Source organism: Typha latifolia, chromosome 5 (assembly GCF_019914945.1).
Source record: "Typha latifolia isolate L0001 chromosome 5, TyphaL0001v2, whole genome shotgun sequence".
Classification (NCBI taxonomy): Eukaryota; Viridiplantae; Streptophyta; class Magnoliopsida; order Poales; family Typhaceae; genus Typha; species Typha latifolia.
The window spans coordinates 1,307,604-1,331,771 of NC_133090.1; the positions used below are offsets into that span (position 1 = coordinate 1,307,604).

The window sequence follows — 24,168 nt, forward strand, 5'->3', positions numbered from 1 at the left end:
TGGTCGGTGGTTTGGTGTCTTAGCTCAATTCAGTTGATGGCTCGATAGTGTAGTTAGCTTGGAATAATAGCTTGACAATGCATTGACTTGGAGCAGGTCTCGGCAACGTTTGATTCGAAGCAATTGTTCGGCAATGCATATGGCTTGAAGCCTAGACTAGACAGCTAAAAACTTGGTGGAGGCCTAAAGTGTCTCTATATATAGGGAAGATTGACCCTTTGTCCAGCCCATATCTAGCATTTGGGCTCATGAATGATCAAAAAACTTTAGGTGTCGGAATCGGTACCGAACATAATAAAACCGGCTATAATCACAGAAAAATAAAGCAATAAAAATAAAAGTTTAAGAAATACTATGATTTTAGAAATAACAATAGGAAGGTGATTTGTAATTTAGAGTCTGACCTAAAAAGTTTAATGTGAATATAACTTTTTCTTCCCCTCCAAAAAGAAAAGTTAATGAAAGGTTATGATTTGATCTCCTAAAAGAATAAGTTTAATAGATATCTAATGCTCTGGAATGTAGGAAACCGATACAGATGTGTCTTGGAGAAGATCCCCACCGCATCGATCGTTCCATCACTATTCACCACTAAAGCTCTCAGAGTCGGGCTCGCCGCTCCAGTACGAGGACGCCGAATCGAAACGGCTTAAAGATTTTTTTTCCCTTCGGATCTTTTCTCCACAGAGCAGCCGTACACCTCAAACAGCAAACACCCTTTCCATCCCCAACTACTCCTTGCACGTGTCCCTAGGAGATGGTGTCCCTTCGTTATCCGATGCTATAAGATTTTCTCCTAGGCCTCTCACCAAACATCTGGTGAGCAGTAGAGGATAAAAGAGAGAGAGAGAGAGAGAGAGAGAGAGAGAGAGAGAGAGAGAGAGAGAGAGAGAGAGAGGCAGAGAGGGCAGAGAGGCAATGGCGGCAGCGTCTTATTTGGCATCGCCGATTTCCCGCTTCGCTGGGCTATGGCGCGAGACTTCCTCGTCTCCTTCTTCCACCCACGCCCTCTTTTCTCGCCGCGTCGCAGCTCGAAGAGCTCCGCGAGGAGGAGTCGTCGCCATGGCCGGATCCGGAAAGGTTTCACCTCCTTTTTTTCCCTAATTTAATCACTGCGTCTTATGCACTGGTACTATAGGGATGAGAGGGTTAGCTAGATTAAATTAGGTAATAGTAGCTGTAGCTGGTGAGATTGGTGGAATAAGAATCGGGTAATTGCCTGTAGAAATGTTCGAAAAGATCTTCTTGAAGAGGCTTTAAAGCAATTTGCTAAAAGGGAGGTGTGGAAAGGTGCAATTTTGTATGTCATTAAATTGATGGTAATGAGCCAAAAGATCTGCAACATAACATAGCTGATTAGATGATAATCTATTGCTTGTATCTATAATGCAACTATGATGCTATGCAATTTCTTCATTTTTTTAAGCTTTTGTTTGGGGAGCATTTTAAAGTCTCAAGTTTTCCGAGAATATTTACTATGGACCATTTAATCCATTCTGCCCATGTTCGAAAAGTAATTCTGAATGGAAATAAATTTTGACATGTTGGTTCTCTTCTGCTACAACGTATCCACAAAGATAATTCTCTTTTCTATATACGAACTCTTAACTCTTTTTTGCTCTTGTTTCCTTCTAGTAATGGAAAATTTTTCTTGTTTGCAGTTTTTTGTTGGAGGCAACTGGAAATGTGTAAGTATTAAGTTCTTGTTGCATTGGTTTCCTTATGTTTTACTCCTATCCTTTTACTATATTCCTCAGCATCATAAACTGTCAGATCCAAAGAGTACACTTAATTCTTCTGTGACAAAGGAGTGAGAAAGGTAGCATGGGTCCTATCATTCAAAATGACAATGGAGAAACAAGTATGTCTGTTTGAAATAAGTTGACCTCTTAGGGAAGAAATCTCTGGAATTTAAAAAAAAAATATGCTTCACAAACTATGTTTATTTTTATAATTTTATTTGGCATGGCCATACTATTATTGGTACTTTGTAGTGATCCATATTATATGGTGTCTACTTATATATTCTTGAAATTTCTACATGAGCATATAACATCATTTTCTAGCTGTCCTTGGCAGATGCTAGTACACTTTGGACTCCATTCTGCATGAAATATTTTGTCCAACTTTCTTAACTGAGCTTCATGCACTGAGGCACCCTTGCATAGCTACACAATTCTGACTTAAGCTTTTCTCTGCTTTCTATCTAAAACAAAAATGAAGTATTTATTAGATTTTCTTTACTTGGACAGCATAACCCTTGGGGTTCTCCTTTATATATCAATGCTATGGTATGCTTTCTATTCACTTAATTGACAAAATAATTTTTTTTTATCATTAGAATGGCACGAAAGACTCTATCAGCCAACTCATCTCTGACTTGAATGAAGCTAAGTTGGAAAATGATGTTGGTAAGCTTATCAGCTCCTCATTTTGTCTCTATTAAACAAAGTTCTTACTTTTGATATGTTCAACATGTTAATTTTATTTTACAAGAAAGCACAAAGGTAGGTGTTGGAGATTATATATGTGGCCTATGAAACTAAAGAAGGTCTGAATAATTTAATCATCTCCCTGAGCTGCATTTTACATATTAGGCTGCCTAGCAAGGATTCATGATGCAACTAACTTCTTCTTCTTGAGGGGACATGTATTTAAAATTTTGAATTGCTTCTTAGGCTCCTTATTGGTCCAAATGCTAGATATATGATCCTGCTGATTGTCTTTTCTACTGATAGCCAACATAAACAAGTTGGCTAATTTGAAAAATATTGCTGTGAGTACAATATTTGGATGCTCAACAAATTTATGACATTATATCTTATCTTACTCTGGTACACTTATTTTCTTTATTCTCAGTATCTCTTTTTGCGACAACCTTTTCCAGATCTGGATCTAGAATCTATCTATAGATCTTCCCATGACATGCATAGCACTTAGATCACCAGGTTGCTTCAACATGATGGAAATCCTCCAAATAATACATCCTCACCGCTTATATTACATGCTTTCTATATCTTTTCTCAATGAACAATATTCTGATTTTGATATATCTGAACATTTTAAAGAGGGATAATATCTACCTTCAGAACCCATAAATCTGATATCCTTGATTCATGAGTATTCAAGTATCCTTTAGGGTTTCTTGATGGTCGAAGATGGAGAATCCTATTCTCTTTCTCCTTAATGAAGAACCATCATATTTTATGTAGGGAAAATATAGCATACAGAATAGGTAAGACATAATACATCCACTTAAAACAGCCTTGGACCTTTTACTAGTCATATATGTTATACAGTAGATTGTGATCAGCTACCTGTTTGAGGAATATATAATATTCTTACTTTTTTGTCACTTGTTTGATTTCTTTCTTAGTGCCTAACTTGCAATTTCCTGGTAATAATGCAGATGTTGTAGTAGCACCTCCATTCATATACATTGACCAAGTGAAGAACTCGCTGACCGAGCGTATTGAAATATCTGCTCAAAATTCTTGGGTTGGAAAAGGTGGAGCTTTCACCGGAGAGATCAGGTTCGCAATTTGAGACTCGTTGCAAGAATTTCTCTATTTTGTTCAATCTGGCAAAGAACAGTTAATTATATGAACATTGGTTCAGCAGGCATTTAAATCTGATGTATATTTAAGTCCTGATGTCATTCCAAAATTACAAATGGTTTCTTTAATTTCTTGTGGGGAAGTTAGTAATCATGATACTTTCGACATCCATATACTGATATAGTAAGGAGACACTGATAAATTTGTTAAAGTTTGTTTCTGTTTGAATGCCACTTTTTAGTATTGTTAGATGAGAAATATTATGTATTATCCCCACCTCCCCAACAAAGAAAGAATAACAATATAGCATAACTCAGCTTATACATTTTTTATTGTAATATCCAGTGCAGAGCAATTGATAGATGTTGGGTGCAAGTGGGTTATTCTTGGGCATTCTGAGCGTCGGCATGTTATAGGGGAAGATGACCAGGTACCAGTTTAAGAATCAGTCTCAAAAGTTTCATTACTGTAGGCTGTCCACACCTTGACTATGTTATGATTTATCAGTCAATGAAGTGAAAATAAGGTTAGGAACTTAGTTTCAAGTGACCCAATAGTTCAGCTTCTAATATGACAATAATTCTCTAATTTCAGTTCATTGGGAAAAAGGCTGCATATGCATTGGGTCAGAATCTCAAGGTTATTGCCTGTATAGGGGAGAAATTAGAAGAAAGGGAAGCAGGGAAAACTTTTGATGTCTGTTTTCAGCAGTTGAAGGCTTTTGCAGGTGATGATTTGATTTTATTGCAAGTAGAATTGTAAGGTACGAAAAGAAAATAAATAATTTTCTGGTTCTAATGCATCTCATTAATTTATCAGATTGTATCACAAGTTGGACTGATGTTGTTATTGCATATGAGCCTGTTTGGGCCATTGGCACTGGAAAAGTTGCTACTCCCCAACAAGCCCAAGAAGTGCATGTTGCTGTTCGTGATTGGCTTAAGAAGAATATTTCACCCGATGTTGCTTCTGCTACTCGAATTATCTATGGAGGTAACTCTAATCAATAGACTCATCTCTCATGGTCATCATATTTCATCATATGTATTTTTTTTTTGTTGTAAAAAACTGTGAGATAAAAAATAAATAAATATTATCAGAATAATCACCTTTTTTTTCTAAAACTAATAGCCAGGAATTCACATGAAGAAACAGGGTTTCTGTTCTGCATTAAGAATCACATTGGAAATATTGCTGTGCATAGAGCCAGACATAGATCTAGCTAAAAGAAAGGAAAAAAAATCCCATTTCCCGTGCTTTTCATAAACAAGAGATCATCTGAGATAACTCCCTCCAAACCAAAGGAGGCCATCAAATTTTAGATGATAAGAGTTTCTTATTCTGCTCAAATGCCTTTGTTCGTTAAATCTCACACTGTTCAATTGACTATAAATTAATATTTCTGCTATTCTTACAGGTTCAGTGAATGGAAGCAATTGCGCAGAGCTTGCAAAGCAAGAAGATATTGATGGATTTCTTGTTGGAGGTGCCTCATTGAAGGTGCAATAATGATCTATTTAAACTTGTTATAGACATATAGTGATGCATTGTTTGTTTCAGTTATTTGATAGCTCCTGCTCTATTTAGAACATGCTTATCCACTTGCATGAATCTCTTGGTTTCCTTTGGTTAACACATTGTGTACTAATGTTATCCATTTATTTCATAGGGGCCTGAATTTGCCGTTATTGTCAACTCCGTGACTTCAAAGAAAGTTGCTGCTTGATCCTCCTCTAAATGTCAGCCATAAGAATGAATAAAACCCAAGGGGCAGCCCGACCTACTCATAGCATATTTCTGAGTCCGAATGAACTCCTGTTATTCTCTTCCACCATGAGAGTTTGCTAATTTTGCAGCCAGTGTGTGAACAGAATGATATATGTGATGGTCTATTTGCTCATGTTGTCATCATCGTTCAGAAATAATTTTGTCCGTGATCTTACTACCAGAACAAAAATTTAACACCTTTTGCATATAATTTTTCAGTGGAGGGCGTCCTATTTACTTCTGATGATCTCCTTTCTAGTATTCTCCTGCCACACAAGAATGACTCCCATCACTTCGGATTGATCAAAGTTTCTTTTTGAATTTTTTTTCAGATGATTTACTACAGTTTTCAAAGTGTCTTATTAGGATTGAGATGGGGTGCAGACCAATCTATGTGCATTGTTGGATATGCACTAGTGCATCAGTCGTATACACTCGATGACTGCGATCATAACTGCTTAAATCCTATATTTTAAAGTGTGATCAGTCTTCAAATATACGTGATAAATACACTAGTGTGTTTTGATGACATAACTTTGTGTATTTCTACTTTGCTTGTTAACTTAATCCTGCAGAAAGCACAGTGAATTAATCAGCTAATCTCATAAAGTTTACTTATAAGTTATTAGCAGAGATTATTTACAAGACACGAAAATAAAAGGCAACTTTTCTCTGCTCACCTTGTACGAGCAACGGTGCACTTTCTAGATTACAACAAAGAATACACCAACACTAGAATTAGTATCGATCAATGCTGCTAGGTGCACTTCTAAGAAGGCATTTATTCTTCAACAATCATCAGCATCAACTATGTGCCTATAATATGGATGCTTTGGATTTCGACAAATTTTTTTTTTGTTGAGAATAAGCAGAAAAGAACGAATTCCTTCACATTAGGTAGAAAAGCCCCCCTTTTTCTTTTCTTATAGCTGTCAAACAAAATAAAATGCAACACCAATCTTCCAGTGTTGTGCCATCGAATGTTCATAGGTCCATGTCGAAAAGCACAAATGCACATGGGACCATCAAAATGACAGTCAGCCATGGAATAGTTTTAGCACCTTGCGTTCTGCAGCATGACCCATGATCATGATTTCATCTTCAATCGTTTTTGTAGGGCTATCTAGTACAGTTCTACGGGCTGCAGAGATTCTTTAGGTCTTCCTCCTTGGCATAAGAGGCTGGAATGAGTCTCGAAGCATAAGGGTAGAGATCCTTGTAGGAATTTCTGATGGTGCCTTCTGCAACTCCAGTAGCTAAAGATATATCTGAAAATAACATAGATGTCAGTAGAAGTAGGAACAAAAACTGCAAATGGAAGTGGGAGAATAAGATAATAATGCAAAACCTTTAAGGGGCTTCTTGTCATCTGATAGCTGAGTTATCATGTAAATAACGGCTGCTGCGATAGAGATAGGGCTCCTCCTGCACAAGTGTTTGAAAACCTGGTTGGTGGGACAAGCTTTGGCAACACAAAAACTTGTATGAAAAGTTAATGCTTTACAACAGGTGTCATGCTGTTCAGGAGATTTGTCTATTTATATGAATGTACACTCCAGTCAAATGCTGTGGAGTCCTAGTCCTATGACAAAGTTTGTTAGCTATAGAAACACTAAGCATTCAGCACCTGGATGCCGGCACATTGCCTATATTAATTACCAAGAAACTCAGGAGGAATAGTAAAGCCCTTGGCACAAGAGTTCTGTTTGCTAGAGGAGAATTAATGACTAGTAACTGTAAGGCAGTTGAATATATCAAACAGTCAGAAAAAAAATATTTGACCTCAGGCTCAAGTATAACTATCATGCATTAAAGGATAAAACAAGCAAACAGATGACTGCTACCAGTTCCACAGAAAGTTTCAGAAGCAGAACCTTATATCAAGCTCTTCTGACTTCTGGACTGCCTCCTGAGCAGCTTTAACAGCTTGATTTGTCATGCCAAGATGTGAGCAGAAACGTCTCTGCATATGCAAGAAAGTCAAGGCAACATAAAGTAATATATACAGATCTGGAGAAATGATGGGAGCAAATACTACAACATAGTAAATATATCACAAAAATATAATTTGTGGTCCATATTAGATTCTGAAAAAAAGAAAGATTAGGAATGAGAAAAATACCAGGAAATCTCCTGCGTGGATGGTACCCATCTCCATTGATTGACCCATCTCAACTTCAAGCTGCTTTACAATGAATTCTTTTGCTCGGCCAATTTCCTTCTTTGTTGCTCCGTTAGCAACAGAACAAATTTCTGATTTGAAGAGAAAGAATAAGGTACCAGAAAAATGATAGATGCCAGAAAAGATATGAACAGTCTCTACAGCTTAGATGAGGTTATAACCTTTTACAGTGCGAGGCCTATCCTCTTGTCTACAAGCAATGTATAAACAAGCAGCTAAGATTGCATCTTGATTTCTCCCTCTAATAGACTTGAGGTCTTCCACTTTCTTGTAAATTTCATTTGCTCGATCCTGAAGAAACGAAAATATGAAATGCCAACCTGAAGTCAGATAATTTAAGTAGAAAAAGCTTTCGATTGATCCAAGCATGATACTCACAAATCAACAAAAGTTATTGTATCCACTATACAAGTGCATGATTCAAGCAATTACTACACCCACTTGAGAACAGATGTAACTATGGCAACATATGCATCACCATCACTGCTAAACTGAAGATTCTCATACTAGAGCAAGCTCAATTTATAATCATGCCAAGTCAAAAAAGGGTAATATGAATATAACATGTACAGATTATGGTGCTTTGCATTAATAAATAAACAAATTTACTATTGAGCTATCTTCACATAAAATTGGCAGGCTACTTAATTAGAAAATAGTGCAGTTGGGTAGTAAGCAGGGGGAAGGAGGAACTGATGGAATATAAAGAAGAGAGTGCCTGATTCCAGAAAAGGATGGCAGGATCAAGTAAAACCATTTAAAATCAAATAATGGCAGGCTAAAGTAAATAAAAGATGTTGATCCATCATGCTGCATACAAGAATGCAGCACCATAACTCAAGCCTCTTCCTTTCCAGGTATAGAAATGTTTTCTCATATTCATCAACAAGCCATCAGTTCAAACAAAGTTTGTTCAAATATCCACGAGATAATCTATTTCTCCTAAATCTAGGATGCTATGAAATGCAGAAAAACATCCACTTATGTTAATCTAGAATCTTAATGAAACAAACTCCTCTTATTTTCTTATGGTAGAAATTATAATCCAACTATCAAAAATATATTTACGTATATAATTTTGAGAGAGAGAGAGAACACTGAGGGATAACTCTGACTGAACACAATCAACAAGAAAGAAAAATCAAACATCTTTGTCACATTCAGGTTAAATTAATTCACAATTCACATAGAGGACAATGGTCATTTCCTAGCTAATATGGATCAAGAACTTGAAGTCAAAAATTTCTTTAGAGGTTAGTTCCTAACTACTACTAATCCAAAAAGTTATTGATTTCATTTTAATTGCTTGCTCATTACTACTCTGGAAATGAGAAACCCTCCAATTGATTTCAAGCAAGATAAATTAGATACCACGACAAAATTCAGAAAGATAGAAAGGCGAAATCTGTACCTTGATAGTGGCAACAAGGCCCAACCTGGAAAAGGAAAACAAGGCACCTGATCAGTATTTGCTTCAATAACTGAAATCTTCAAATATGCAACTTCCAGGCACCACATATCATGCATCTTATGTCACAACAATTTAATTGCAGTTTCTGCCAAACAATTATTCGAGTATATATGAAAATATGTTCTTGAAAAAACTAATAACCACCTGTATCTAGTTGCAGTGAACCTTGCATACATGTTATTTTCAAATTCACCAATAGCATAAATGATTAAACTCTTAACCAAACAAAAGTGCCAGAAAAAATTACTGCAAAAGATTAGCTTCACATCATCTTTTGAAAATCTTCATCATAAGAACTAAAAATGGAAGGAAAAAAGTGATTCTTCTCACAGAACCATCTCTGACCCAAGAAAAAAAAAACACTAGCAGAACATTCCTAATTTAGGTTTTGTACCCCCAACAAACAGAATTAGAGATCGTAGCAATTTAATCAATAAAAAGATCTTTCCTCTAGAATACACTTCATCACACAACAGACACTAGAAAATATCAATTTAAAATACAATCTAATCCCTATATACTAGAGATATTACAAGTAGACTCTTCCTTTCTTCCACCTTACTATCCAATACTCCTATTACATGGTCTAACATCCCCTACTGATTCAAAAGAGATCCGAAAAAATAGATCTCTCTCTATCACTATCAAATTCCACCACAATAATCAGACCCAAACTCTTTAGCTCCTCCTAAAACCCAACCCTAAATTCCAACTGCTCTCCTCTTCAAATCCTGCCACCTAACTCACCAGCCTACCTATTCAAAAGATAAACTCGAAGAAGGTAATAAGAACCAAAGCTGAATCCATCCAAATTCCCTATAAACTTGGGGGGAAATGACAAAAAAGATTACTCCTTTTTCCACAATCTCGCCTAAATCTTCGTAAATCCATCTAACCCTCAGCCCGATCTTTCGAATGTAACCCTAATCGCAAAGGGAGACGAATCGGACCTATCGGCCATGGTGGCGATGGTGCGGAAGGCGAGGATTAGGGATCGGTCCGGGTTCGATCCGCGATTCTGCCAGCGACCGAGCGAGGAGGAGAGGAACTCGCCGGAGGAGCCGTTGGGCTTGGATATAACGGTGGAGAGGCCGCCGTCGGTGAGGAGGGGGTTGGTGGGTCCGCCGACACGAACCGGGTCATTGTCGCCGGACTCGTTGGCGAAGGTCCTCCACTCGGAGGTCTCATCGATGGAGTGGGCTTCGAGGACAAGGCCACACTCCGAGCACACCGTGTCGCCGGCCGAGTGGTCGAACACCACCTCAGTGCTCCGTTTGCAGTCCGGGCAGAACGCGTCCATCCCTTACCCACAGTAACTACCCCCCACTGCGTACTTTTCCTTCTTCTCTTTAGAGAGAGAGAGAGACAGAGAGAGAGAGGGGTCGGTTTTGGTTATGTGGGGGTTTGTAAAGGAGACCGGTAAGAGAAGCTTATGGTGTGGTGCTTCGTATTTGTGTCTAAATTTATAATCAAAGGTTTAATTATAATTACATTTCTAACATCGTAATTAATAAATAACACCGAATAAAATAAAATAATTACAATCTCTACCCTTATAGTAAATTCCATATAGTGTTTACTGGGTGAAAATATAATTAGTCCTCAGTAGTCGAACTTGTTTATATTAATCGTAAACTTTCAAGATTTATCTATGCAAGTGTATGTGTATCGTTTCGTTTTCAATGTTTTAATAATGTGAGTAGACCTATTAAGATCCTTCTCACCAACCCCCCACTGGTCACCACCAACCACTTCTGCACTGCAGCTTGACAGTTTGTGAATATGGATACATCCATTCAATGCTCAGATAGAATGACAGATCCAAGCAAAAACTTTGACTGCACTTGGAAGAATTCTTCTTCTTTCCCATCCAACTTGGAATTTTTAGCCTCTGATCACACTTTTGTAATCTTAATTGGTAAGTTTACAAATAGCAAAGAGAGTGAACTTGGGAAGATAGAGAGAGTGGGAAAATTCACTAGTACACTTTCCAAGCAAAACTTTTTTCCTAACTAGAACAAAAGAAAGGCAACTTCTCATTCGCCAATTTTTTTTTATGACAAATACCTGATGATAAAGGAGTAGTCGATCTTTGAATTATGTCAGAAAAAAGAGGATGTCTTTGACAACAACACTAAAATGTGGGTGTTGATATGGAAAAAGACCTTTTTTTCTTTCTAAAAGGGGAATAGAATTATGTATTATTAGTCAGCATGTAGTGCTGCATATTATGATGACATCACAGCATATAGATTACCAAACATGCCACAGATTTTCTTCAAGAGAACACAGATTAATGCCTTCAGATTTAGATAACACTCTATAAAAGTTCATGCTGAACTTCACCTATATATAAATTCTAGTAGCCAACTGAAGCTGAGAAATGCACATTTCAATATCTACATTCTAAAACTTTAACATTGGAATGGTTTGCCACAACTAGTTCACAACTCTGAAATATCATGAGAGAGCTTAGAAAGGCTGCGTGATTCACATGCTCAAGAGAGCAGCTATCGAGTGGAAGCATGTAAGGCTTCAATCTTACACCACTCCAGAAGGAAGACGAAGCACCAGTTGCCCACCAAGAAGGCTGTAATTGGACGCGGTATATTAAAACGTGATCTAGAAACTAATTAATAAGAAAGAGCATGATTTGTGGCGAAGTAGTTACCTCTTGACGTAGTAATAACAGAAATCTGCAAGGATGAAAGTTTGAACAATTTCTGAGAGAAGAACCATGGATGGCCACAGCCCATAGCCCAAAGCTGTCAATAAATGCCCACGGGTATCCAAGACCTATTAACAACAAGCATTTTTACTTTTAGAACCAAGCATCTAGATTATACAAAAAATTCTGTTGGTGTCCGAGGGAGGTATGGTAGCATTGAACTTTCACAAAGGCAAATGCATCAAATGATTCAAGGAATTAACAAAAACAGCGGATAAACCATAAGTGATATAGAGATAAACATGTAAACTGATATGTCCATTATGATGGAAAAGAACACTTGCTTGTTAAAAAAAACACTTGGTTTTTAAAAAGAAAATCATTAGTTATCTCAATTCAAATTTGATAAGTTTCTCAGCCATATGTAATTTAACTAGAATATGCTTACAGATTTATAACTTGGATCAAAATATTACACAAGAATAATTGTTGTTTAATCACTTCACTAATCATGACTAACGAGTTCCTTAAAAGGCACTAACTACATTGCTGGTACTTGATTACAAGTATGCTTTAACAAATTTGTTCTTGCACATACCACTATATTAAGTATTGACACACTTATTCACTCAGAATATATATGAATTTCAGAAGAGTGAAAGACAATGAGAATACAGAATCGTAAAAGAAAAATAATTCCTAAAGAGACAACTAATTAACACAACCATACCTGAAGAACCCAATGTGCGCAACTCAAAAATCTAGCTATCCCCAGAGCAAACACATAGTGAGCTGTGAATGGTTCAACAATCTGGAAAACAAATGTATAAACTTTTTTAAGTAAAATTGCTACACAAGTTATGGAGACCTGAATTCTCAGGTTTACCTTTGTGTTTTGCATTAAACGTAATTGTGGCAATACGGAAACAGCTTCTAGATAAACACAGAAGGCCCAACAGAGCCTGTTGAAAAAGTTATGTGACGTCGAAGGATGAACAAGAAGTGCTAATAAAGCACAAGGCAGCACCTACAACATGAAGAGAAGCATTACCCAGTTGCAGTTATAAGGTCAATAAAAGGGTATGATGCAAAAAGTAAATATTATTCCAGGGCAAGCATGCTCCAAAACAAAGCATCTCGCTAATACTTTAAAACTGTTGCGGAAAATCAGGGCGAGCAAGACATGCTTCATCACTTACATGTAAGCCATGAGAATTCAATGATAAAAAAGGAAATGAAAAGACAACTCTAAATATATGCAATAACAAAACAATTATTTCTTCAGCATATTCAAACTCAAGCAAGAATTGCCAATCTTATTATATAGGGAAAGCAAATATAGATGATACGAGTGCCCCAATGAGAGACAAACAAAGGTCCCTTGGCTATTTCTTTCTTTCTTTCTTTCTTTCTTTCTTTCTTGACTTTCTAATTTTCTTCACTCAGCTCCAAAAAATAAGGTCCCTTAGCTACTTATTTTTCTCTTGACTTTCTATTTCCTTACCTCAGCTCCAAAAAATAAGTTAACTTGACGGGAACAAACATCCATGAACTAATATCTATGCTTAATCTAGCAAACAAAAGATTCATAATAGATGACTGGGACCTGAGAAAAAAAGGTTCTTCTATGGAGTTATTATCTATTTTATAAGTCAGATATGTTCACTTCCCAGATGATGTGTCTATCACCAAATAGGGGACTCAAATTGGTTAATTAGCAGCAAACTTTCATCCATACGATAGTTACAATATTTAACTTACTTTGAATACTGCAAAGTGTAAATTTATCATCAATCATACATGAGAGGAAAAAGTTTAGCTTTATATCCTATTAAGCAGAAAAGCAACCAAATAATTTCTCAAACATGCAATAAATGGTAACTGCAAAACAGAAATGTTTTTAACCTTTCGAATGTGGTGAGGTTAAAGAAATTCAAAGATGTCTTACCACATAATATATTACAAAGTTATCCTTATCCTCCATGTAACTGGACTTTAGTTTAAACCGCATCATATAAATAACCCAAAGAGTACTAGCAAGTGTAGCAGTATCCAGTAGAGTGTGGATGTCATATTCCATAACAAAACTGCAATATAATCTAACAGCTAGAAACAAAGCTGTTAAGTCCTGAGATTTGAGCGATAAACCTGCAATATTTGAAAACAGAAAAGGAAAACAGATTATATTAAAGAAAGCATTCCAATTAAAAGAAAAAGTTAACAAAACCCCCTCCTCCTAATATGCTCGTTTTTTTTTTGTTTTGCTTTAGGGCTTTAAATATTTAGAAAAACCAAATTTTACTACAAATATTTCAGAATTTTTTAAGTTAAACAAACTTCTAAGCATTTATATTTTTAATTGATTGAATCATTATCAGGATATCCGACAGCACCAGGATCATGTTTCCCTTTGTCCTTTGGTCAGAGCTTCCTCTATGTGCATACCATAGGATGAGAGCAAGTTGTGGAATAGAACTTTCACTATCAATCAAATAAGAACAAAAAATTGCACTATCGAATCATGATGCTACGCAGAACAGACACACAAAATTGTAATTATCATGATCCTCCGGTTTCAAAGCCTAAATCTATGGTACACACACTTTTGAACCAAATAGAGAATCCTTATCAAAATTCCTATCATGATCCAAAGCCGCGGGAACAAAACCCTAGATCGAAAATCCAATCAAAAGATCGCTACTTTTTCGCTTCAATGGTTCCCCGGCGCGTCAAAATCCCTATCCTTTGTCCATATCTTCTTGCAATCAGGAATAGATCTATCTAGGATCAAGCAACAACTCATCGTTTAAGCAACGAGAGAAAGATCTAGGGCAAGATAAGATATCAAACCAGCGCAAGTCTTCTCCTTTGTGAGCTTATAAATGAGAACAGAGATTCCGACAGCGTGCACTGCCTCGGCGGCGACGAAGAGGTTATCGTGGTCGTGGACAATGAATCGGATAAAGACGAGCGCGGCCATCCCGGCGACCACGGCAAGGAAAGCCTTCACCTTTGGCGGCTGCCGCTTCACCCATCTCAAAATCGCCTGCGTCGGAAGCTTCGATCCGCTCATTGCTTTTGCCGGTCGTGGAAGAGAGACTGAGAAAGCGAGAGCTAAAGAAACCCTTTTCTTTGTTTACTCGTCCACAAAAGGAGAGCACTTTTAAGGGAGGGTATTAGAGAGAGAGAGAGAGAGAGAGAGAATTATATATGAGCCTTCCGAGCAAGACCAGGAGACGTGAGAGTATGCGACGAAAGAAAAATTAGAAGGAGAATCACAGATTCATAGGTGCGTTTTATCTATTAAGTACCAGATGGAAGATTATTTTGCAGAACGGTCATGTTCTTGGACTTCGTGAATATTTATAAATTTCAATAACTTTAGGGTGTTTATTTTAATTTTTCAGGAAAAAAGAGGTTCGAGCTGACTTGTTTACATTAGTGGAAAAAAGAGGGAATTTATGTTTTCTTTTTGTCTTGAGTATTCGAACCAAACTAGGCCTCATGGCAATCTTATTAGTGCTTAATCCTAAATATAAATACTATCTTATTAGTGAGAAAATTTTATTCATATTTATCTTATCATATCCTATTCAAATTCAATATATTTCTCTAGTTCATCTAAGATTTATTATATATCAAAATTTCAGACAGATATGATGTAGCTCACATCAGCTTACTCAAGCTCAACTCATTTACGCACACTAATCAGATAAAATAAAGTTATTAAAATCAAGTAAGCTCGACTTCACCCTAATCAAATGGAATAAGGTTATTGAAATCAGTAGTCATGCCATTCCAAAAATTCATTTCATTCAAAGCAGAAAATTGGATTTCGAAATTGACTCAATTAAATTCAGACAAGGACCCCGAAAACTGAATCCAATAAATAGGCTAAAAATCAATATTGAGATGAGCAAGAATAAGTCAACGAACTAATATAATATAACAAATTGAAGCATTCTTGCAGTTTTATCTTGCTGCAGAACCAAATTGCCTCAAGACATCTCCCATAATTTTGATAAAAAGATGTCAAGAAGCAGAACAACCTTTTAATAAAATGAAACAACAATATCCAAAAAAAGACAAAGCTGTGCATACTCAAGGAACCCTAATAATGAAATAAACTGTTTGTGAACTTATATACAAATGTGAGTATTTATGTTTGCACATAGTGTGCATGGGAAACAAATGTGATCTGTATATGACGAGGAAAAGGCAACATGTCAACACACCTAATAACAAGTGCTTAAATCACAATTCAGAGTCCCACAGTTCACAGAGAAAGTAAGTATACAAAATGGCACCAGGAATCGAAAACTATATATTGGGATTGCTCATCGCCATAAACTTGCATTGCTCATTCATGGCGAGCAGCTGTGCCTCCTTCTTGTCTAGCAAGGCTCTTAGCCTGACATTCTCCTCCATGAGTTTCTGAACTTCAGCCTCCTTTTTCGCCTTCTCATTCTCTAAATGAGTAGTCTTATCAATCAGCCTATTTCAAATAAACATCATTTAATCAATCAATCTTTTCCTTTTCCAGATTTGCTTATTCCAAATGATGTTAATATACTAAATGAAAATCTCCTAATGTAAAAGATAATTTATACCCATGAGACACTACAAAAACAGAAGTGTAAAGCATTAATACAAGCACAAAACTCATATAATATAAACAAGCTATTATGAGAAAACGATGAAAGACATAAGGGATGATAGTGGAAGAGAGATTGCTTTGCCAAAATCATATGCAAGAACATGATTCTAACAAAAATCACATTTACTGACAAAAGACTTGTTCCTGACAGAAAATGCCATATTAACATTGGTCATACTGCATGATAGACTGATCTGTTCACATTGAGTATGAGACCTTATGCTTCGTTTTCATAAGTATCTTATAGGTTCTGTCAAGAACAAAGGCTATGTTGGCCTCGACCATATCAAGGTTGATAAATGAATTATGGCGACCTCAGCAAGCTTTAGATTTTAGAGCATGAAAAGGCATTCCATCTGCAACTTTATAGAACAGAACAGACCAGAACATGTGAGCCACAAAAACTTCCCAGGGTAATAAGGCATACATAACATTGCAGTATATTCATCTAAGAACCATTTACTTGGTTGGGCGTTGGTAATGCATTTAAATTTTAGCATATGCAAGAACCTTCAGGTAGGTCATTAGGTCTTCTTGTTTAAGTTTTAAGGTAAAACAAGAGCAATCGTGTACCTTCAAAGCTGCTTTCTAGCATGGTTTTGATGTCATATGTTGAGAAAATTATAGTGGTCAGTTCCTATTCTAGTTAACCTTTTTAAAAATTTTCTCATTTTAAAGTTATTTCCCTTGCATGCTTCATGCAAGGGAAGAGGGAAAATGGAACCTGATTAGGGAAGAATTGAAATTGACTCTACAACTGCGAGATGAGTACATAACAGAAAAGGAGAGAAAAGCTTCCCGATGGCTCATGAAAACTGAAACAAGTAAAGAAGGTTGGTCAAACATCATACCGCAAAATATCAAAAACATACCTGTCGAAAAGCTTCTCTATTGTTTGAAATTGTTTTTCTGATGAAAGGAGAGTTTCTCTTACACTTACAAGAGTGCTAACAAAAGATCTAAGTGACTCAAAGTCCTGCTTTACCCGACAAAGTTCCTGTTCATTTTCTGCAGCTCGCTGTCTTTGTTGAGATGTTTCTTGCACCATATCTTCAACCTTCTGCTTCATTTCATTCAAAATACTGTTTGTACCCTGAGCAAATTTTTCCATCTCTTCCACTTTTGCTGACATGCTCTCAATTAATAGTGTCTTCCTTCTTATTTCATCCAACCCTAACTTTACTTTTTCTTTCTCATTAGCAGCTTCAGTTTCTGCCAAAATCACCCTTTTGACAAGAGACTCCATTATGCCTGCCACAATACAGAATGATTTTTTAATATCATCTGTATCTCCATCATTAGCATCAAGGCGACCCGGAATATACTGACTACTACCAAGTAGTGTTTCGTAATCTGAACTTTCAAAAGAAGAAAGATTAATATCCTTAATCCAATCTGATAAAAGGACGCCATGTTTGTCAACAAGCCCTATGCCCTCTTGATGTTTAACTCCACATGAAATATGGGCCATAATTCTTGCCTTTGATTTCAGATAAGTTAGCAATGCTGCAGTAGTTTTGACTCTATGCCAGAGATATTCTAATTCCTTCCTTGTTTCACCCTCAGAACATTTAATTTTGGCCTTTACCTCCAGAAGTTTGTCGTGCAATGCATCAACTTGAGATTGCTGACTCTTCAGCTCCTGCCTCATCTGACACTCTTCAGTCAATAACTTGCGCTCCTCCGTGGTGTTTTCCATAATATTGTTCTATCTTGCAGCACCTTCAGATATACTTTGGTCCAAACAAGATAAGACCTGAAATAGCAGCCCCTGAGGACATTTTATTTTGTGCAAATAATTGACTGCTAGTTTGCATGAGGATGAACATACTTTTGAAAATCACACACCAAAAATAAAAATATCTAGCCACACAACAATCTGATATTAGGCAGGTTCAAAGTTTTAGTAGGCAAAGGTGACATAGAAATAAACTCATAATCATTAGAAATTCACAACAGTTTAGATATTTCTTGGGTCATAAATCACGTTTTTCATGTACCAAATTGAGTTCTTTGACTATGATTTGATCTAATTATGGAACTGGCAGAACAACAGAAACAGCTTCACCCTTCTCAAACCTCAAACGACCATTATAAACTCATCCCAAGAATTGAAATTTCTCGTTACACACATTACCAACTACGTAGATTAGAGATGCTGCCATACCTTATCCGATCATCTACTTCTCCATACACCCCAAACCACCATTGCAGATAAATCCAACAAATGGAATTTCTCGCTGTACCCATTACCAAATACGAAGATTAAATATGCTACCATCTAATCCAACCATCAATAAACGAATCGAAGTCAATCTAGAAAGGAAGATAAATGATTTTAGTTGGGATTAATGCTTGGAGATACCTCCGGATCAACGGAATGGAGAAGGTGCCGCGTTGATCCGTTCGCTTTCCCTTTCCTCTTCTCCTTTGGTTTTCTTTCTCTTCTTCTTCTTCTTCTTCTTTTTTTTTTCTTTTTTTTTTCTTTTTTGTTCTTTTCGTGCTCTAGGGTTCGATGGTTTGGGTCATACGACGAGTCTATAGCGCATTGTGGGCCCTTTTACTTGGAAATGGATTCTCTGTAGCATCGGTTGAAGGAAGTTCCTGCAGTCAGGTTTTTTCACACTTTATGGTTGGCTGCCAAATTAAACTCAGTAATTAAAAGGACAAAAATCCGAGTTCTTTAAAATAAAAAAAATTTATCATTCAAAATCCAAATGCTAAATATAAGCTGAACAAAATGCCAATTCTCTATAAACATAGAGGCATTTATTATGAGTCTTAATTTGTGTGGCTAAAATTTAAAGTTAATTGATATATTGATTTGTTAACCTAACCGTGGAACATATCTCTTAGAGTGTCAGAGTTGATACAAGATGATTCCAATTAATTTGGTCGCAACCTCATAAGCATGTGTGTACATCAATTATGTACATCCAATAATCTTGATCGCACATAAAAAAATCACGAGTTTAATATGTATGTCAATTAGACGCTCACGATCAATGTGTAAGCGCATATGTTCCCAAATTAGCTCTTACAAAGTCACGGAATAGCATCGAATCCTAATTCTCCTAACACTTTAATTGTATAAATATTTGCAATTGGCCGCACAATCGAATTGCATCTTTCAGTAAGTTTATTTTATATGCAGCACTAAGAAGGATGTTACCAAGGTGGCGAACATTTCTCTTAATTTTTAACATTGACGAACTAGCACTCTTGTTAAGTTTCTTTTAACTTACAATAATCTCATAAGATAATTATAGACTAGATAAGAGAGCTAATTCTTTTTTCTTATAAGTTTGACATAATCTCTATCATTAAACACATGGTAACAAGAGGATGTTATCCCATCAATCATAGATTCATTATTCGAGTATATGTACATCCCATTCACCGGACAAGGCTCTAAAGAAGGCAGAGAGATTTCGTCCGGAGACCTCCATTAGTAGGGACTGCCTTTTTTTGTCTTGTACCACCAAACTCATTGTCAAGAAACTCGGTGGTAAATCGAAGGTTCAAATTAATTTGATTTCCAACCAAACTTAAAAACTTTGATCACAAAGGTAGAGATTCAAATACATGACGACAAGCCCACGTGGCCGTGGCTGTCCAACTCCAATCATCTCAATATATCTGCATGTAGTCGTGACAGCCACGTGGGGCTCCCGTTGACTCGGTCACGCTATATACCTAAGAGGCCATCATAAAAGTTCGTAGATTATTATTATGATTCACCATCAATCTCTACATACTACAATTTAACCCATTACTCTAATTAATCTCACAAAATGGGTTTAGTATTTGAGTAACATCTCTACCATTTTACGTAAGCAGTAACTAAGTTTCGGACATAATTTATAGTCGTTGGATGGATATGTTTCTTATTAGTTAACTAAGTCAAACATAGTCTATATTTCCGTGTATTATAAATATACAGCGTTGACATTATTTCCAACGTATTATCGTGTACACGTAGCATTACTCCTCCAAAGACGTGACGTGGTCGGGCGACGTGCATCCCTCTCGTCTCTCGTCTCTCGTCTTCCATTCTTCTCCAGCCTCTTCTCCTCCTCTATCTCTTTCTATCATACCCGTCGCGGGCGCGAACTCCGAGGCAGGGGACGGCCCTGGCGGTTCAAGGTTTCTTCCAACCCTCCGAGTTGCCGATCCCCATCTCCTCCGCGATTCCTCTCGATCGAGAGGACCGAAGGTTTATTTAATCTCTTGATGCATTTTTTTTTTCATGCCCAAGATTGGGAATGCGGGTGCATTTCTTTCTCTCCTTTTTTTTTAATTTTTTTTTTATTTTTCTAGTTGTTGTTCATTGCATAAATTTCACATACATTGCCATAATTTATGTCATATTAGTAATCTAGTATCAAAGAAAAGTTCGATGTTTTGCAGAGAGCTCTCGGAATAATTATTTATTTGTTCATAATGCTCAGGTCAAAATGCTCGGCTCACTTATTACTAGAGCTTTAATGTAAGAAATCCCAGCATTCTTTGCTTGATTGAGATTAATTCTCTTTTAGGGAGGTCATATAGAAAGTGAAGCAAAAGGAATAATTTGTTCTGCTTCTTTGCAGAATGGTTCTTGGCTATGCTTATCCTGCATATGAGTGCTATAAGACTGTGGAATTGAACAAGCCGGAGATTGAGCAGTTGCTCTTTTGGTGTCAATATTGGTTAGAATTCATCACCTGTTTGTTTCAGAAAAAAAAATATTAAACTGCATTTTGTTTTACATGGTGGATTTTTGCAGGATCTTAATTGCAGTTTTGACTGTTCTTGAGAGGATTGGGGATACTCTCATTTCATGGTAATTGATCTTTCTTCTGTTTTTCTGAAGGATTGCTTTTATTATTATGATTTCTCTTGTTGGTTTTGTGGGTTGGCCTCTTGAAGGTTGCCAATGTACGGCGAAGCAAAAGTGGCGTTCATTGTGTACCTCTGGTATCCTAGAACAAGGGTATGGAATTTGTACTTAATTGGGTGAAATGAATTGATATTAAATCTGCCAATGGTTAACCTTGTTTAGTTTTATTGATGCCAGGGATCGCTATATATCTATGACTCATTTTTTCGGCCATTTATTGCAAAGTATGAAACTGAGATTGACCGTAATTTGCTTGAATTGAGAACAAGAGCAGGTGATATGATAATGTTGTATTGCCAGAGGGCTGTGAGCTATGGCCAGATAAGGTTCTCTGAGACCTTGCAGTATGTTGTCTCTCAGTCACAAGCGCCGAAAACTAGCCCTGTTCAGGTATTATTTGGTCAGAATAAATAGGACGATATCTGCAGTATAACTATCAATTCATCCCTGCTATTCTATAATTTTCATCTAGTTCAGTTGATAGCAAAGAATAGATTGTTTATTACTATCCTCTTTTATCTGCAGCTAATGGCTGTCTCCTTTTCTACTATTCTTTTAGCTGCAGCAAACTGTCTTATTTATTTTCCAACACAATGTAGGTTCTTCCTTTAATGAATAGATTTATCGAGTTTGAATCATTTTCCATTGATATTTAACTGTTGGAAGTGGAGATCTTTTGCTCAAAGAATACATCTGATTAATCCCGCCTCTCTGTTAGCCCCACAAATTTTATACATATAAATCTTGTTAAGGCTGCTTCACCCTTTCTAGTTTCTTAGTTCAACCATTATCTTGTAACTGTTGAAATCAGCAAAATGACAACCAAAAGGACTTTGCTCTTCAAAAGAATCTAGTTTAAATTGCGAGTCTGTACCAATTTGGTCTCGGAAAGAAATTTCTAGACATGGCCAAAACTACACTAGTAGAGTTGCAATTATTGAAAATTGTAGCAACTTTGGTCTTCACAAGAACTTTCTTTCTGAATCTGGAACTTTTTTCCTGTCTTCGAAGGAAAATTGACTAAGAAACTTCTTGATATAATTGGTGGATTTTCTAACTGCTGCCCGTAATGCTGAACGTGTTTCAGGTAATTGTATTAGTAGACCAGTAATAGATGCATTTCGCCAAGTTGATTTGTATGCTGCTGTATTTGAAAAAAAATATGTCTTAAACTGTATTCAATCTCTTGAATCATTGTACTAGCATATGAAAAAATTTCAAGAAGGGCTACAGCTATCCACAGCTCCTTGTTGGATATTTAGGAGTAGTGTTCATGCGTTTCTTCTGAAATTTTCATCTATATGACTCCATTGCATGCAGATGAGTTCTGTTCCATCTCGGTGCGTATCAGACATAGATTTATGTCTATAAGGGGAACTGCAATTCTTCTTATTCCTATATTAGTTTCTTGTGCACTGACAAGTCTTCATATTGGATTCCTTGTTTGTTCTGAAACTCATCTGCAAAGAGAGCTGTTCCATCTTCATATATGTTGTTGTTATAATTTTAAGATACTGAATCTAAATCTGTTCATCATAGTCAATATGATTGCCCAGTGCTAAGCATCTCAGAATGTTGATTTTTAGACAATCTAGCTTGATAATTCACACAAATCCATTGATTGCATGAGGTGCAAGTCTTTGAATCTCCTTTGTATATTTGAATTTTGTAATCTATGAGTTGCTTATTCTAACATCTCATTGGTACGACAGAGACAACAACCGCCGGAAGCCACCCGTCGGCCACCTTCTGTGCCGCCACCCGCACAGCCTGCTCGCCCGCCGCAAACCTCTCAGCAGCCTCGACAACTTACTCGAGCGGCGCCAATACAAGAAGAACCTCCGACAAAGGCAGCTCCCGCCGCTCACCCGCAAACCTCATCGGATAGGACAATCATTGTCCTCCCTCCTACAGAGGAACCAAAGCAGGTCGACGCGGCAGACTCCTCAGCCGTCCAAGAATTCGAGCCACCGGAAGAGGAGACAGTCATAGAGGACGCAAACCGCACGCCCCGTGCCAAGCTGAGAAAACGGCATTAGCCGTCACCGCTGCTGCTGCCGCCGCACCATCTAGCCGTTAAAACCATTTCTTGCATTCTCTCTGCTCTGCAATTGATTCATTTTTCAATCTATTTGATTGTTCTTAGAGGGAATTCAATGTAAATGAATGACTTTGTAGCAGGCAAAAAGACAACTTTCTTGTATTGATTCAAAAGAGCACCAAGACCCACGTACAAAATTACTGATTACATTGACATCCATGATCCATGATCCATGATCCAATAACAACACCCAGTAACCAAAGAAACAGCCAAAGCTAAGCAAGCATTTGCTGGGTTTCATAAGGTTAGCCTTTGAACAGGGAGGTGGGAGACAACGGAGCGGAATCCAACTGATACAATCCAATCGAAGGGCCCACGAACCGGAACAGGATCCACCCGCCGATGATTATAAAGATGGAGGCGTAGGCAAACTTGTTGAGCCAGAAGAGGAGGCCCTTCTCCCCCACGTAGAGCTCCACCGCCTTCTCCGCCAGCGTCATGGAGTCCCAATCCTTTGGTGGCGGAGGAGGCTTGACGCTTTGCTGCTGCTGCTGCTGCTGCTTTGCTTGGTTCTTCGAACGCGATCGATACTTTATCTTGAGAGTGGGCTTCAGAGGTCGAGGAGAAGGATTGATGGTTGTGGTGTCGGATTTGGTGACGTCTTCGGCGGTGGCTTCGTTATCGCTGCCGACTTCTGGGCCCGTGGCTCGGAGGATATGAGGATGTTGCCGGCGAGAAGGAGAGAGGAAGAGATGGATTGGGTCGTAGTGTTTGTCGATGGATTTGGAGTAGAAGGAGGAAGGTAGAAGTATTTTGGCAGCCATTTTCTTTGTTCGTCTTCTCTTTGCCTTGCTCTTCTTCTTCGTTGGTTGAGGCTTTTTGGATTTAGTTTGGGTTATCCGTTGGCCAAAAAATGACCGATTTGCCCTCAAAGAGATGCTAA

The 24,168-nt window shown here is 37.3% G+C and overlaps 5 protein-coding genes across 7 annotated transcripts; 2 read left to right on the forward strand and 3 right to left on the reverse strand.

The window, feature by feature from the left end:
- The first annotated feature begins 758 nt into the window (after positions 1-758).
- Positions 759-5,565, forward strand: LOC140789820 (triosephosphate isomerase, chloroplastic). The gene is made up of 9 exons (XM_073139667.1): positions 759-1,080; positions 1,662-1,688; positions 2,342-2,411; positions 3,410-3,533; positions 3,903-3,987; positions 4,152-4,284; positions 4,377-4,550; positions 4,975-5,057; positions 5,227-5,565. Exons 1-9 carry the CDS (start codon positions 919-921, stop codon positions 5,281-5,283), a joined length of 915 nt encoding a protein of 304 aa, XP_072995768.1. The 5' UTR covers positions 759-918; the 3' UTR covers positions 5,284-5,565.
- Positions 5,566-6,217: 652 nt separating this feature from the next.
- On the reverse strand, positions 6,218-10,416 carry LOC140789819 (transcription initiation factor IIB). The gene is made up of 7 exons (XM_073139666.1): positions 9,928-10,416; positions 8,918-8,942; positions 7,668-7,797; positions 7,447-7,577; positions 7,199-7,287; positions 6,673-6,749; positions 6,218-6,592 (listed from the first exon to the last, which is right to left on the reverse strand). The coding sequence occupies exons 1-7, from the start codon at positions 10,275-10,277 to the stop codon at positions 6,459-6,461; spliced, it is 936 nt and encodes a 311-aa protein (XP_072995767.1). The 5' UTR covers positions 10,278-10,416; the 3' UTR covers positions 6,218-6,458.
- An 833-nt stretch (positions 10,417-11,249) lies between these two features.
- Positions 11,250-14,924, reverse strand: LOC140789544 (uncharacterized). The gene is made up of 6 exons (XM_073139274.1): positions 14,496-14,924; positions 13,594-13,793; positions 12,532-12,672; positions 12,376-12,456; positions 11,649-11,773; positions 11,250-11,567 (listed from the first exon to the last, which is right to left on the reverse strand). Exons 1-6 carry the CDS (start codon positions 14,716-14,718, stop codon positions 11,519-11,521), a joined length of 819 nt encoding a protein of 272 aa, XP_072995375.1. The 5' UTR covers positions 14,719-14,924; the 3' UTR covers positions 11,250-11,518.
- An 819-nt stretch (positions 14,925-15,743) lies between these two features.
- LOC140788958 (uncharacterized) lies at positions 15,744-18,836 on the reverse strand. Of its 3 annotated transcripts, none has more exons than XM_073138506.1 (4): positions 18,668-18,836; positions 18,470-18,542; positions 17,175-18,058; positions 15,744-16,140 (listed from the first exon to the last, which is right to left on the reverse strand). In XM_073138506.1, exons 3-4 carry the CDS (start codon positions 17,999-18,001, stop codon positions 15,966-15,968), a joined length of 1,002 nt encoding a protein of 333 aa, XP_072994607.1. In that variant the 5' UTR covers positions 18,002-18,058; positions 18,470-18,542; positions 18,668-18,836; the 3' UTR covers positions 15,744-15,965. The 3 variants fall into 3 exon arrangements, with proteins under 3 accessions (XP_072994607.1, XP_072994608.1, XP_072994609.1); XM_073138507.1 differs by having other exon boundaries at positions 17,175-18,073; positions 18,668-18,809; XM_073138508.1 differs by lacking the exon at positions 18,470-18,542 and having other exon boundaries at positions 18,668-18,816.
- Positions 18,837-20,326: 1,490 nt separating this feature from the next.
- LOC140788201 (putative HVA22-like protein g) lies at positions 20,327-23,407 on the forward strand. Its single transcript, XM_073137366.1, has 7 exons — positions 20,327-20,518; positions 20,754-20,791; positions 20,895-20,993; positions 21,071-21,127; positions 21,214-21,277; positions 21,362-21,574; positions 22,897-23,407. Exons 2-7 carry the CDS (start codon positions 20,760-20,762, stop codon positions 23,221-23,223), a joined length of 792 nt encoding a protein of 263 aa, XP_072993467.1. The 5' UTR covers positions 20,327-20,518; positions 20,754-20,759; the 3' UTR covers positions 23,224-23,407.
- The last annotated feature ends 761 nt before the right edge of the window (positions 23,408-24,168 follow it).